Source organism: Bactrocera tryoni, chromosome 5 (assembly GCF_016617805.1).
Source record: "Bactrocera tryoni isolate S06 chromosome 5, CSIRO_BtryS06_freeze2, whole genome shotgun sequence".
In the NCBI taxonomy this organism is placed as follows: Eukaryota; Metazoa; Arthropoda; class Insecta; order Diptera; family Tephritidae; genus Bactrocera; species Bactrocera tryoni.
The window spans coordinates 76,555,922-76,570,311 of NC_052503.1; the positions used below are offsets into that span (position 1 = coordinate 76,555,922).

A 14,390-nucleotide genomic window follows, 5' to 3' on the forward strand; every position below is an offset into this window, starting at 1 on the left:
TTTTATTATGTTTGTTGCTGTTTTTATTTTTGTTTTAACTTTTCTTATTTTTGTTGTTTTTTTGTTTTTATTTTTATTTTTGCTTTTGTTATTTTTGTTGTTGTTTTTTGGTTTTGCTTTCATTTATGTTTTTTGTTTTTATTTTTATTTGTTTGCTTTTGCTATGTCAATAAATGCATTTGCCCATTTAAATATGTTTTTTTTATTATTAATTGTTGCAATGTGTTTTTTTGTTGCTTTTTATTTGCATTGAGAATTGTTGGGAAATTGCTTATCTTTCTTTTATTAATTTATAATGTATGTCATAAATTGTCTAAATGTAGCGATTGCATGTCATTTTACATATGTAATTATGTGACTATATGATAGTAAGTATATGCATATATATATGTATAGACATAGTATTTATATATTTAGCACAGAATTAGAGTATTTTACATATTCATACAGTTCAGTTTAATATTTAGTTGTATTACTAGGTTGCCACGTGATATTACTTATACAAGTTGTGTTTTTTTGTTATTGTTGCTTAATTTAGTTTAGCTTTTCTTAGTGCTTGATTCTAACGGTTGGCCATACGTGCATTTCCGGCTGCCACTTTGCACACCTTACACACTATATGTCTTATATCGGTAAATATATTAAAAGTTATATAACTAAGTATGTATATTACAAATGCATAGTGCATACTACATATATGTATATATAAGTATTTATATACAACACCTGTTTTGTTTGTATGCTAAAATTAACCTCTCATGCATGCGAAAATTCAAGCAGTGCTCCGCTCACGTGCTAATATAAGCGTCTTCACAATTTTTCAATAAATTTCTTGTACGAGATTTTATTTAGAATTCTCTTCTTTTTGCTGCTCTAAGCGCTCTTCAGAATTTTGCTACATTTCCTTGCATTTTTTCTTTTCGACTTATTTTCTGCTTTTCTCCTTTCAGCTCTTTTTTCTTTACATTTCCTTTCCTTTTTTGGATTTTTTCTTACATTCGCCTTCAAGCTCTCATCTTCATTCTTCCATATTTTTTTGTACGCGATTTTTGTTAAATTTTTTTGCTTTTCTTTTCGCTAAGCACACTCCATAACTCTTTTACATTGTCTTTTACGATACTTTTAAGACTTCTTTCCTTCTTGAAGCTCTCTTCATATTTCCTCTACATATTATTGAATGTTTTTTAGACTTCTTTTATCTTTTAAGCTCTCTTCATAATTCTGCTACATTTTCTTGCACTTTTGATTTTAGACTTCTTTTCTATTTTTCCTTTAAGCTTTTTTTATATTTCTTCTACACTTTCTTGAACTCTTTTAGACTTGTTTGCTTTTTTTCTCCTTCCAAGTCTCATTTTCATTCTTCCACATTTTCTACTTTACGATTGTTTTAGAACTCTCATCAGTTTTCTGTGCTAAGCTCTCTTCACACCTCATCTACATTTTCTTGCAATTTTTTTAGACTTATTTTCTTCCTGAAGCTCTCTCCATATTTAATTAATTTTCTTGATTTTTTTAGACTTATTTTCTTCTTTTCTCCTTTAAGCTCCCATTTTAATTCTTCTAAATTTTCTTGTTCGAGCTTTTTTTCATAATTTTCCTCTCTTTTCCGCGCTAAGATCTCTTCGCAACTCATTTGCATTTTCCTCTAATTTCTATTTTTTAGACTTCTTTGCTTTTTTTCTATTTTAAGCTAACCTAACTTCTGTTGTTTGCAACAATTTTTCAATTTCAATTCTTTTCAAATATTTCTCCTAAAACCACTACAAGCACAATTTACTCACATTCACATACAATGCTAATTTGTTGGCAAACGTTTCTACATACACACACATTTGCTGCTTTTAATTATAATTAATTTTTAACGTTATGCCAATAGTAAATGATTATAATTTAACTTGCCGTATCAATAGTTAACAAAATTTTATATTTAATTTTAATTCAATTTTTTAATTTTAAATTTAATTTTAATTTAAATTTCGTAACATTTTCTTCTAATTACATATATTTAATTAATGCTTTCTTTGGTAAAACAATCTTTAAGTTATTAAGTTTAGAATTTTTTCCTTGTAAAATTGCAACTATCAAATGATGTTTCATGATTTTTCAAAATTTTGAAAAGTCCTAAATATATTTGAATAAGACTGCTATTTGGAGCACTAAAATTTTATTTAAAATTTATTTGGTTTTTTTTAATTGCTTTACAAAAAAAATTAGAAAAAATCAGTTTTTAAAGAAATATTACTGAAGCTGGAGTTAACATTTCATTGACAAAAACAACGAGACGAGAGGTTGAGTGCATGCAGGACTTTATGCGTAAAAGAGAGCGTGACAATATCAATAGGAAAGAGAAATAATAACTGAGAAAGACAGGCAACTAATAATAGAGACCCATGAGACAAAGTAATGGTTAAGAGAGAGAGACGAAAACCTGAATGGGTTTCTGTAATTGGTTAATACTGCGTAAGAGGGAGAAGGAGCGACAGTAACTGAAACAAAGACGGGCTACTAAGAGATTGCTAACCGCCTCCAAAGAATAATACAGAGCGAGCAATGAGACAAAGTAATGATTAAGATATATGCAGAAACTACGATGGATTTCTGTGAGAGTGAAGGTTGTTAATACTGCATAAGGGGGAGAGATAGTGACAATAACTGAAATATCGATTGGTTCCCAGGCGCTTTCCATCCGTGAATTTGACTTTTATCGGTCGTATTGTATAGCGGTTATATGCTATATTAGACCGATCTGAACAATTTGCCTTTGATAAAAGTCTGTGCCAAATTATGTTAAAATATCTCGATAACTGAAAAAGTTTTCCCTATAAGAACTTTATTGTGAACGGTCCGAGCAATTTCTTGCCAAACTTTGTGAAGATTTAAGGTCAAATAATAATTTTCCATAGAAATACTTAACTCCGGACATATATACATATTTATATTAATCAAAATAATTAATAATCATAATTGTTTCATGAAGAGAAGCATGATTTCCTGCACGCAGTGTGCCTCGGTCTGCTGAAGATTATTTCTAATATATTATAAAAGCCGAAAGTATTTACAGCAGAAAATAAACGTACAGCAAAAGTTTCAAGATTAGTTAGTTAGTTGTAGTTAATGTAAGAGAAGTGTTGGCAGGGTGGTTTCTTTAAACTTTTTTTTGATATAAACGCGTGCTTTGCTGTCTGCGAATGATTACGCGGCATAGCATTGTAGTTTTCGCACGCTACATATGCGCAGAAGGTTGCGTGCATTGCTTTGAGAAGCGCATAAAATTTAAAAAAATTTCAATATTTTGCTGCTGTTGCAGTTTCAATATTTTTTTTGAAAAAAAGAAAATTAAAAAATATTTTTGAAAATCCGAATTTGAAAATTTTTTTTTTAAGTTTTTTTAATTTTTTAAATTTTTTTTTGAAAAAAATTTTAAGTTTTTTAATTTCTTTTTTTGTTTTTTTGAAAAAATTTTAATTTTTTGGTTTTTGTACATTTGGCAAAAAGTTGCCAATTTTTTACTACCTTACTTCTGCGCCTAATTCCTTATTCAAATATATTTTCTTTGCACTAGTTTCACCTAATAATGTTTTTTTGTTTCAAGTCCGAATTTACTCGTTTGCTGTTTTTTGCATTTATTTCGCCACTAATTTGTCTAGTTTAGCAAAGCGTTGCTATTGTACAGTTGCGGTGTTGCAACTGATCGTGCTGTTCCAACTAAGCTTGGCGTTGCAACTAATCTACACGTTGCAATTAATCTATCATTCTTGATGTTGCAACTAATCTTGCTGTTCCAACTAAGCTTGGCGTTGCAACTAATCTAGGCGTTCTTAATGTTGCAATCAGTCTTGCTGTTGCAAAAAACCTTGCTATTGCAATTAATCTTGCTTTTGCAGTTGCAGCAAGTCTTGATGTTGCAACTAATCTTGCTGTTGACAGTAATTTGGTGTTGTAATTAATCTTGCAATTATTCTCGCTGTTGCAACTAGTTTTGCCATAGCAATTAAACTCGATGTTGCAACTAGTTTTGCCGTAGCAATTAATTTCGACATTACAATTAATCTTTCCCTTGCAATTAATCGGGCTGTTGCTAATAGTCTTTCTGCTCTTATCAATTTGGTGTTGTTGGTGCAGCTAATCTTGTTGTTGCAATCAATATCGCAGTTGCAACTAAACTTGCCATGGCAATAAATCTTGCTTTTGTTATTAATGTGCCTGCTGCACTTGATCACGCTTTTGCTCCTAAACTAGCTGTGACAATAAAGCTTGCTCTTGCAATTAATCTTGCTGTTGTTTTTAGTATTGTTGCTGCTGCTGCGCCTGCTTATCGCGCCCTGTCGGCTATTTATTTTGCATTACTCTAATTTAACGATTGTTGTTGTTTTAACTTTGTTTTACCTTTATCTCTAATGCCAATCAACCTCATTTGTTGCATGTTGCATGTGTTTGCTACATTTGTTCATTTGATTTGCGATTACGTTAAGCTTCGCGTTGCTCCTCTGCTGTCTGCCTCTTCTACTGCTTTGATGCGTTGCATGCGTTTTTGTTTAAGATGTATGTACGTACGATAGTTTTTTTGTTTTTTTTTCTTGTTGATAAATGTATTTTAGCGGTTTTTTGGTTAATGTTTATAACTCGTTTACCATGTGAGAGAGATACCTTGCAATTACATATTAATTATATAATATTTGCTTATAGCTTTTGGCTAAATTGCGTTTATCTTTGGTTACTTTGGCGATTTGCTTAAAAGATTTGCGTTTTGCGAAATTTGCTTGTTGTTGCTTTTTGGTTTTTACTTTTGGTTGTTGTTTTTTTTTTGTTTTTGAAAGTGCAGTGCGTAGTTGTACTAAAATTTGTATGTGACTTTAATTTATGGTATTTACGTTATGTTCTAATAGCGGTTTCTAATTGTAACACCATTGACTACGGTCTACGGTTATTCACATGAAATTCTGCTTTTGCTAAACCTTGCGTATAGTTCGTTCGTTCGCTCATTGCTAATTGTTTACGTTTATTATTAACTATTTTGTAGACTATGTGCTATTATTTGCCTCACATACTAATCGGGGGTACAAGTTGTTGGTGCTTTCTAAGGAATATTCAATTAATATTTTTTTGTGATTTTTCTTATGCTGCTGCTCCTCCTTTTGTGTGTGTGGGTGTGTGTGCCTGTGTTTGTCTGCTCCTAAACGTTTAATTATTTATTTACTTAATTTTGAGGTTAGGTTGTGTTGGTGTGTTTACTTTTGGTTGCTATAGTACATACATATCATCGATATTGTTTTCTTCTGCTACTGCCATCTCAGTGTTGCACTTAATTATTGGCTTTAGGTGGGCTTCTTTCTATAAATATTTTTTTTAAATTTTTTCTGTGGCATATTTTGCGTTTGGTGTTGCAACTCAGTTGCAGCATTTTCTAATAGGTATAACTGTTAATTTGCGTTTCTTCAACCTTTTACATTGTTGCTGCAATTTTTTAGTTACATACAAACACACAAAAATCGCGCAAAGCATGCTAAACACATGCTTATGTACTATACATATAAAGCTGCCTGCATTTACAACGTATATGTATGTATGTGAGTGTCAAGCGTGGTGTCGTTGTGTGTTTGTGTGAGTGTAACTGTTTATAACTGTAAAAGCTTGTAGTTTCACAAATTAGTTGCTTACACACAAATAAACTGAGCACAGCATTTATTTCCTGGCGCCTGTTGGTATGCTACACTTAGTGTGCGCGCTTTCTAACGCTGTTCGAAAGCACTTATTAGAAAGTAGTAAGTCAAAAAAATATATTTACACACATACATAGCATACATGTTTGTGTATGTGTGTCGCATAAAGTACAGAATTTTGGCCTTGAGTGTGCAATTTGTGGCACACAAAATTACAATTTAACATACAAACTACAGTTAACTGATATATACATGACATACGTACAAATACAATTAATTACACAATACAATGCAGTTTTACAAATACATAAGTAAGAGTGAATTTAATATAGACTACATACATACATAAATAGAGATAGTAGAGACTAGTGTTGCAACTATGTATATGCGTGCCTTTGTATATTACTGCTTAAAACATACATATATATTTTAAATTAAATTATGGTTAATTCATAGGCTATGTGTTGTATTAGTATAGGTGTTACAGTTTTGTGGATTGGTTTGAACTGCAGTGTTGTTGTTGTGTTGGTTTGGTACTTGCTATGGGTTGTTTTGGTATTTCGGTGTATTTTTATTTTTATTTTTTTTAATAAGATCGGAAGAGCACATTTTTTTAAATATTTTTTGAATATTATTAAAAATTTTTGAAAATATTTCATTTTATTTTTATATTTTTTTTTAATTTTTTTATTTTAGTTTTTTTGAAATATTTTTTTTTTAATGTTTTTATATATATTTTTTTTAATTTTTATTTTTTTTCTTTTTTTTACATTTTTTTGTAAAAAGTGTTGGGGTTTTACCATTTTTTTGTTGTTTGGATTTTAGTTTATTGTTGTTTTTGTTCAGTTTTCTGGTTTGTTTGTGTTGCTTTCGAGATACTCATTCGTGTAAAAGTGTTTACAGTGTTTGTTGTTGTGGCAGTGTTTTATTGATACGAATAAATTTGGAAGTTTAAATATGCAATAAAGCAAAGTGCTCAACAGCGCAGGTGTAAAGCAAGAGTTTCCAATGCTGCATGAGGTTTCGGTGAAAGCTTTAGTTAGCCCATTTCATCGAGTTTATGCGTCGTACTGGTGTTTAGCCTCAACATGGAGTTTAGCGTACAAATGATGATCATTAAATACACTTACACGGCACTTTTAGGTGCTTTTTATAGAGTTCATGTTGGGGCGCTAACTCGAGTTTATGCCTTATATTGGTGTTTAACATAAACACGGAGTTTAAAGTATAAAATTTATCACCTAAATCGTATTGAACAGCACTTTTAGGTGTCTTCTTAGAGATTCAACTTGTTTTTAAACTTAAGTTTAACTTTCAGACTGATGTTTAGCATAAACACTGGGTTTATTGTATTAATCGTAATACCTAAATCGCATTTAACAACACTTTTTGAGATCTTCATAGAAATTAAACTTTTTTTAACAAAAAGCGAAACACTTTTAAACAAGTTGGCAACGCTGTCGCCTATTTCCACAATTGACAAACCTTCCTTACAACATTTAACCCTAAAGAACTCAGTCTAAACTAAAATTTTCTTAAATTTCCTGTTGAAAATACAAAACAAGTGCTGTTAGCACTCAACCTAACATAAGCTCGGCAACCTTAACATGGCGCGTTGGACGCCTCCTCATACTTGCTGCTGCTGTGAACGTGATTTTAAGCGTTTGAAGCATTTAAAGCTGACCATAAAACACTAAGCACAAACATCTAAAAAACATAGACGAGGCGGAAGCAAAAATAAGCTGTTAAATGTCTCTACAACTTGGCTGAGTATCTCGTGTGTGTGTGTGGTGAAAATTGCAAATAATACAATTTAGCGTGTTGGTGTACAAAAGCTAAAAATTATAACCGTTTAAGCACACAAAACATTTTTTTTTTTAATTTTTTTTAATATTTTTTTCTATGATCGGAGAGAGAGAGATAGAGAGGAGAAAAATTTTAAGCGATACTATGAGAGCGCGGGGTACTAAGATGGAACGCGTAGGCGGGGGTATTGTAGTGAAACGAACGGCGGCGCTATGCAGATAGTTAATTGTAAGTTGTTGCTAGAATTGGACTATTGCGTACAGGAATTGCTAAGTGTTTCTTTTAACGCGTGGAAGTTACACAGTTTGCACAATTCAAAATTATAGACTTTATTGTTGTTCCATGCATGGTTACTATTGTTGTTGTTGTGTAGAGTTGTTGTTTCAATTTTGTTGTTCATGTTGTTTGTACCATGTTGCTATTGCTGTTATTGTTGTTGTTACTGCGTTAAGTAATTAATTTTACAAGCATACGTTTCTTTGTTGTTGGTGGTTAATTTCGTTAGCAATTTCTCAAATTCGTTTGGTTTTGTTTGTTTGTTTGTTGGTTTTCCTTTTGTTCTTTTTTTACTGGTAAACGGAATTATAATTCGTTTTATTGTAATGTGTTTGTTGTTGGTGATGATGGGCTTGTTGTTGTGTTGTGTGTGCTGATGACGGTGGTGGGGCGTGTTCACGTTCGGAGTCGCGCTCTCGCTCATACTCACGTTCGCGCGCGTAATCACGCTCACGATCACGCTCATACTCGCTATGGCGTGCATCACGTGGCAGCTCGCGCTCATACTCAGCGTGACGCGCATCACGTGACAACTCACGCTCATATTCACGCTCACGTGCGGCATACTCACGTTCACGCGCATACTCCCGATCGTGTTGGTAATCACGTGCACGTTCGTGCGCATAATCACGCTGCCGTTCACGCTCGTGCTCCAACTCACGGCCACGTGCGCGTCCGTGCTCGCGTTCGTGCTCGTGCTCATGCTCACGCTCGCGCGCATCAGCATGTGCACGCTGGCGCTCATGTTCACGCTCTTTCGCGCGATCGCGTTCGCGCTGTGAGTCTTTGCGTTCGAGGTCGCGCCTCTGTTCGTGTTGATGTTGTTGTTGTGATTTTTGTTGATTCACCGATGTTTGGCGCTGTAAGGATGACTGATTGTGTTGCTGATGTTGTTGTTGTTGTGAATGTGATTGTGTGGTGCGCGTGGGTGTGTGCTCACGTGACGTTGGCGCTGATGCTGTTGGTGTTGCTGTTGTTCTTGTAGTGGCCGCGGCGCGCGTGCGCTCGCCTGGGGTCAGTCTTTGACGTTGCTGCTGTTGTTGTTGTGTACTTTTTGTCGGTGTTGTTGTAGCTGTAGTGGGTGTTGTACGTTGTTGGTAGTGTTGTTGTTGCTGTTGTTGTGTTGGACTTCTCGTGTATTGGGCGCTCGTCGTCTGCGCTGGCATCCCCGTGCTCGCTTGTGTAGTTTGTGGCGTATGCGTTCGCGTCGTTATGTTGGTTGTTGTTGGTGTCGTTGTTGCGTTGGCAACATGTTGCTGCGTCGTTGGCTGCTGATGATGATGCGGCGCCAGCGTTGTGTGTGTGTGTGCGTGTGTCGCCGTTGTTGGCTGATGTGATGGATGGTTGATGGATTTAATGTTGAGTGGCAGTGGCGGTGGATTTTTAGCTTTTGTTAATGGTATTGGTGTTGGCATTGGTTTTGGCGTTGTCGTTAAATCGATACCCCATTCGAATAGGAACTCGAGCTTTTGTCGTTCCAGTGGGTCCTCATTAGCCGGCAGGGCAAGCAAATGTTAGGCTTCTAAAAATATAAGCGCTGTTGGTTTTGGTTCCAGATTCGATTTTTTCGCTTCGACAACTAAGAAGGTTATGTCGGCCTTTTCGCGATTCGAAAAGCATTCGGCTATCAGGCGGGCAACCTCCTGAAGAAAACATGAGTTTATATATGAAATTCATTATATTTGCACCCAGAATTTACCTGGTGATGTAGACCCTCGACTTTGTTGCCGTCCACCTCCAGTATAAGTTGCCCGACTTCGAGGCCGCCCGCTTCGTATGCTGCACCGTTTTCCTAAACCACGAAACGCATTGCAAATAACAGTAAGTTTTTACAGTTCAGAGAGTTGAGATACAATGGTTACTCACATGGATATTGATTATCCTTGGAAGCGGATGTTTTGTGTTAGCACCACCTTCGATAGCAATACCTAAAATTGGTTTAGTTTTCTTAACAGTAATGTGTAAGTTGCCTCTATGATCAGGTACGACGTTTGGATTGTGTTCATGTGTTTGTTCAGTCGTTGAACCATTTTGCTCGGCCGAAAGGCGTTGCATGGACTGTAAAGGTTAGCAGAAAAAGCAAACAACCAATTTTGATAAATATATTTTAGACTTCTTAAGGCAGGCATATATATATATATATATACATACAGTAAACATATATATATATATATACAGTAAATTATACACATTTAAAGGTTGCCGCAATCAACAGTTAGTTACTTGGTCGTTGGCGTTTAAAACGTCAAAAAGTAGAGTTAAATTTAAAGCACATGGACTTATATATTCTAAACCACGAGGAAGACAGACAAAGGATTTTCACATTGAAAAGTTAAACCATATTTACAAATTGTACAATTTCAAATATATTTTCTAGTATATTGAAGGGTAGGTAAGGTTAGATTGGCAGTTTATACATGAAAGGTTTGTATTTGATTGTAAATCCGGTGATTGAACTCTAAAACAGCTAAGCAGCTCATCTAGTGCTGGGGGAGTGGCTCAAAAATGTTACAGTTATCTGAACTATAGATAAACGAGGATTGCACCGCGGCCTTGGGTCTATTGTGCCCTGAAATATAAGCTAAGCCAATCTATATTTTCTTGAAAAAGGTGCTCTTGAGCGGCTGTAAAATTGTATGAAACTTGGAAGTTAAATAGTTTAGGTTAGATTGGGTTAAGTTAAATGGTCGCACCTAAAAAGGGGTCCTCATTTGGTTAGCTTATAACGCCTGTCCTTTATGGAACTAACTAAAACTAGAACTCCTCTATACATTTTTATAAGTAATGCCTTACCAAAACTATTATTTTGAGTCTTCGGAATTTTTTTCTTGAGTATTTCATATATAATGAGATTTGTTTAAACAATTTTTTTTAATTTTAAAGCAGTTTGGATTCGACGCTTACTAAAATATCACATCTATACTTCTCAAATGGGTCCAACCGCATTCTCACGATGTTGCTTTTGTCGCTCATAATTAATTTTCATACTGATTCAGCGTTTTCTAAAATATTTCTATTACTTTCCTTTACTTCTTTAGCACTATAATGTTAAAAAAATTTATGCGCTTAACTATATCCATGTCGCCGCAGAGCTCATACAATTCGTGGTTCCAGTCTCTTTGATATTCTTCGCTCTCCCAAGCGGGTCTAAAGATCTTGCAGAGAATAGTTGTCTCGAAAAATTAGGTGATTTCTTATCTCAGTTCGTCAGCGTCATCTTCTATACGAAAGACATGACCTAGCCAGCGCATTGTTAGATGTAGTTAACTAAATTCATTTCTCTACGCCGACTCTCATGCAGTTCGTGGTTCCATCTTCTTCGACATTCCTTGCTAATGCGAACGGCTCCAAAGATAAAGTATAATTCTTCTTACATTGACGAAGGGGCACGGGAGGAAATCACCCTGTCCTAAATCGGGTCTGGTATCAAACGGCTCGTGGAGATATTTCTCGATTTTAAAGGAGCTGATTATTGTGCTCAGCCTAATATTGCATCACTGCATGAGTTTCGTTGGGATACCAAATTAAGACATGGCGTTGAATAGACAACTTCTCTCAGTGCTTGAATCAAGCGTCTTCTGTAAGATTTGTTGTATTGTGAAAATCTGGTTTATGGTGCAGTTGGCAGGTCCAAAGCTACAAAGATAAAGTTCAACCAGTTTTTTGTAATGTCCCTCAGCTCCTCCACACAATGCGATCAAAAGAACATTATATGCTGTGTTAAGAAAGCTGGGCAAGCAATAATTGGCGCTGACTGGGGATCTCTCTTCATATGTATGTATATATTCACACTTATCACCTGCAAGATGCGCCTTTCCAGCTCTGCTGTTGTCTCGTTAGATTGTGGGTGCGGGTTCTGCTTCTTTCGACGCAGCACCGAGCATAAGCGACACGGTCCCTTCGTATTTCCTCCAAATTCCCACAACTAAATCAAACTAGTTTGAGCGACAAATGTGTCCTCGTGTGGACACAGCCTCCAAAGGCTTCTAAACTCATAATATTTTGAGATATTGAAGTAATTTTAAGAAAAGAGCAAATCTGCCTTTTGATTCGTCTCCAACTCGCTACAGTCTCTAACGGCTTCTAAACTGTAATATTGTAAGAATTTGAAGTAATTTCAAGCAAAGAGCAGATCTGCCTTTTGATTGGTTACAGTCTGACTTTTACGCTCACTATATGAAAACATGCTCTCTATACGAATACCCGCTCCCTAAAGAGCACTCATTTGTGAGCAAAAACACCGTGTGAGTATCGCATAAGCAGTTTTCTTTAGAGGAAAAAGTTCAGTGACTATTGTGCTGTTATGTTGCGAGAGATTGAGATCGCTTACTAACTTTCATTTTCTCTTCTCCTGTTAATTCCTAACTCAGGGTTATGCAACAAATAGAAAAAATGCATTACAAGTATTTGGTAGCTTATAGTTAATAATTTCGTATGTGTTTCGGGTGTGGTATTCATTGTATGTAAATAAGTAAAATAAGTAAATTGACAAAATAATGGAACTAGTTAGTAAAACTGAGTTACTAGTTAACTAATATAGGTGAGAATTTGGCTAAGTTAGTTAGTTAGCAGGCAGCAAAATCAGTAAACAAGGAGCATAAGTATTTATATTACGTTTCGATAGAGTAAATAAGTTATAACAATTGGGTGTACTGCAAGGCTAACGTATAAAAATCCAAAAAATTAAAAAAAAAAATTAAAAAAATAAATAAATAATTAAATAAATTAAGGTTGCAGTGAAATTTTTGGAATTTCAGTTGAAAATATAGGGATGCAAACTGAGTGAGCTGTGTAGAAAAGAGAGAGAGAGGGCGTTGAGAGCGAGAGCGCACGAGAATTGTAGACTGCAAATGAGTTTTGGCTGAGAATGAGAGTGAACAAATGAGACGCGTTGTTGAGAAACTTATTGAGAATCGTATAAATATATTATTGAGTTATGCTTGTTTTCGTTTGTGCGCTGAGTTGTGAGTGTGTTGAGCGTTTGTATGTATTTTGCAAATGTTACAATGGCTTTGCATTTTTTTATTTCAAATTTACTATAGCGTCAATTTGTTTAAAAAAAATATGTTTTCTAATTGAAATTGCACGCGCTAAATTGCCTTGTTTTCGAGCGAGTAGCTTTGCATATTTTTTATTTATATATATTTTAATTTGCTATAAATGCAACAAATGAATATTCGAAATGAGCATAGAAAAAATAATCAACACTTAACGTTCTTACCACCATTTTGGCTTGCGCGCACTCACCTGATGTCTGCGTACACCTTTGTCGCCCAACAGTGTGCCTCCCTCCTCCTTCATATCGAAACTTCTCGAAAGTTTTGTGGCCAACTCCTAGTTTTTATTATTGGTTGTCAATTTCGGAAAATTATTTGTGTACGAGTTGCGTATTCAAAGCCAATCGGTTATTTAGTTCAATTTTGCATTTGTGTGAAAAATTGTTTGTTTTGATTTTGTTTGTTTTTTGGTTTTTGATTTTTGTTTTAAGGCAAATTGCAGAGTGAGCAAACATTTGAAGATAAAAAGGTAATAAAGAAATAGTTTTGCATAAGAATCGGTGTCTTGAACAAAAATAGTTTTTTTTCAATAATAATGCATTGCTTGAGTAAAAGTTTGTAAATTGAATGCGTTTTACTCGTCTTCTTTGATTGAACTTTTTGTAAAAATTTGCAGTGGTTTCGAGACTGAAAACTTGTTCTTCGGTGTTTGTTGCAACATATAGGTATGTAAGTATGTATGCTTGCATGGCTAAGTGTAAGAAGAGGTTTGCGCAAATGTTGTACGAAATGCGTCGGACCAAAAGCGCGAAGACTGAGGAAAAATATACATATAAGCTACATATAAAGAAATATATTTTTTCGAGTAGAAAAAACAGTTCGAATAAACAAAAAAATATTTTTTTTCAAATAATAAAAATAAAAAATGTTTTTTTCGATTAAATTTATTTCAAATAAAAATAAATATATTTTCTTTAAAAATATTTTTTTTTCAAATAATAAAAATAAAAAATGTTTTTTTCGATGAAATTTATTTCAAATAAAAATAAATATATTTTCTTTAAAAATATTAAAATTTTTTCAATATTAATTTTCCAAATTTTCCAAATTTCTTAATTATGTAATAATTATTAAGTATCTATGTATATTGCTAAAATCTTTCCTAAATTAAATTAATTTGAAAAATTGAGCTAAAGCTTTAAAATGGAATGAACTAAATAAATTTAAATTTCCGAAATTACATTCAAATTGAAAATTTAATAATGAAAATTTGAAATATTAATAAAAAATATTATTTCAATTAAAAAAATTAAATTAAAATTATTAACTTTTAATTAAGAAAATTATCTAAATCGATTACTATAACTGAAATTAGAAATTCCGAAAAATTTAATTTTTCTTCTATAAATTATTTAATAATTAATAATTATTTTAATCACCATAATTTTCCGAACATGTTTTTTTGAAGTTGTTTACAAATCTGCCCTATTAAGTTAAATTAATTAAATTTGGAAAATTAAATTCAAGTTAAAAATTGTACAATGAAATTTAAAAAAATTACAAATATTAATTAAGTAAAATTTATATCTTAACTAGTTTACCTGAACAATATAAAACTAATATTTATTTTGCCTAGAAATTTAATTTGGAA

General features: G+C 33.5%; 2 protein-coding genes across 2 annotated transcripts in view; one reads left to right on the forward strand and one right to left on the reverse strand.

Moving 5' to 3' along the window:
* The window catches only part of LOC120778709, a 62,448-nt gene that overhangs the window by 4,164 nt on the left and 43,894 nt on the right, over positions 1 to 14,390 (forward strand). The gene's annotated exons all lie outside the window — the stretch shown is intronic.
* Positions 6,566 to 14,390, reverse strand: part of LOC120778707 — a 111,571-nt gene continuing 103,746 nt past the window's right edge. Inside the window, 4 exon segments of the mRNA XM_040110668.1 lie at positions 6,566 to 9,385; positions 9,442 to 9,534; positions 9,609 to 9,800; positions 12,990 to 13,076. Of these exon segments, the coding sequence (XP_039966602.1) occupies positions 8,033 to 9,385; positions 9,442 to 9,534; positions 9,609 to 9,800; positions 12,990 to 13,076 (1,725 nt within the window). The 3' untranslated portion in view covers positions 6,566 to 8,032.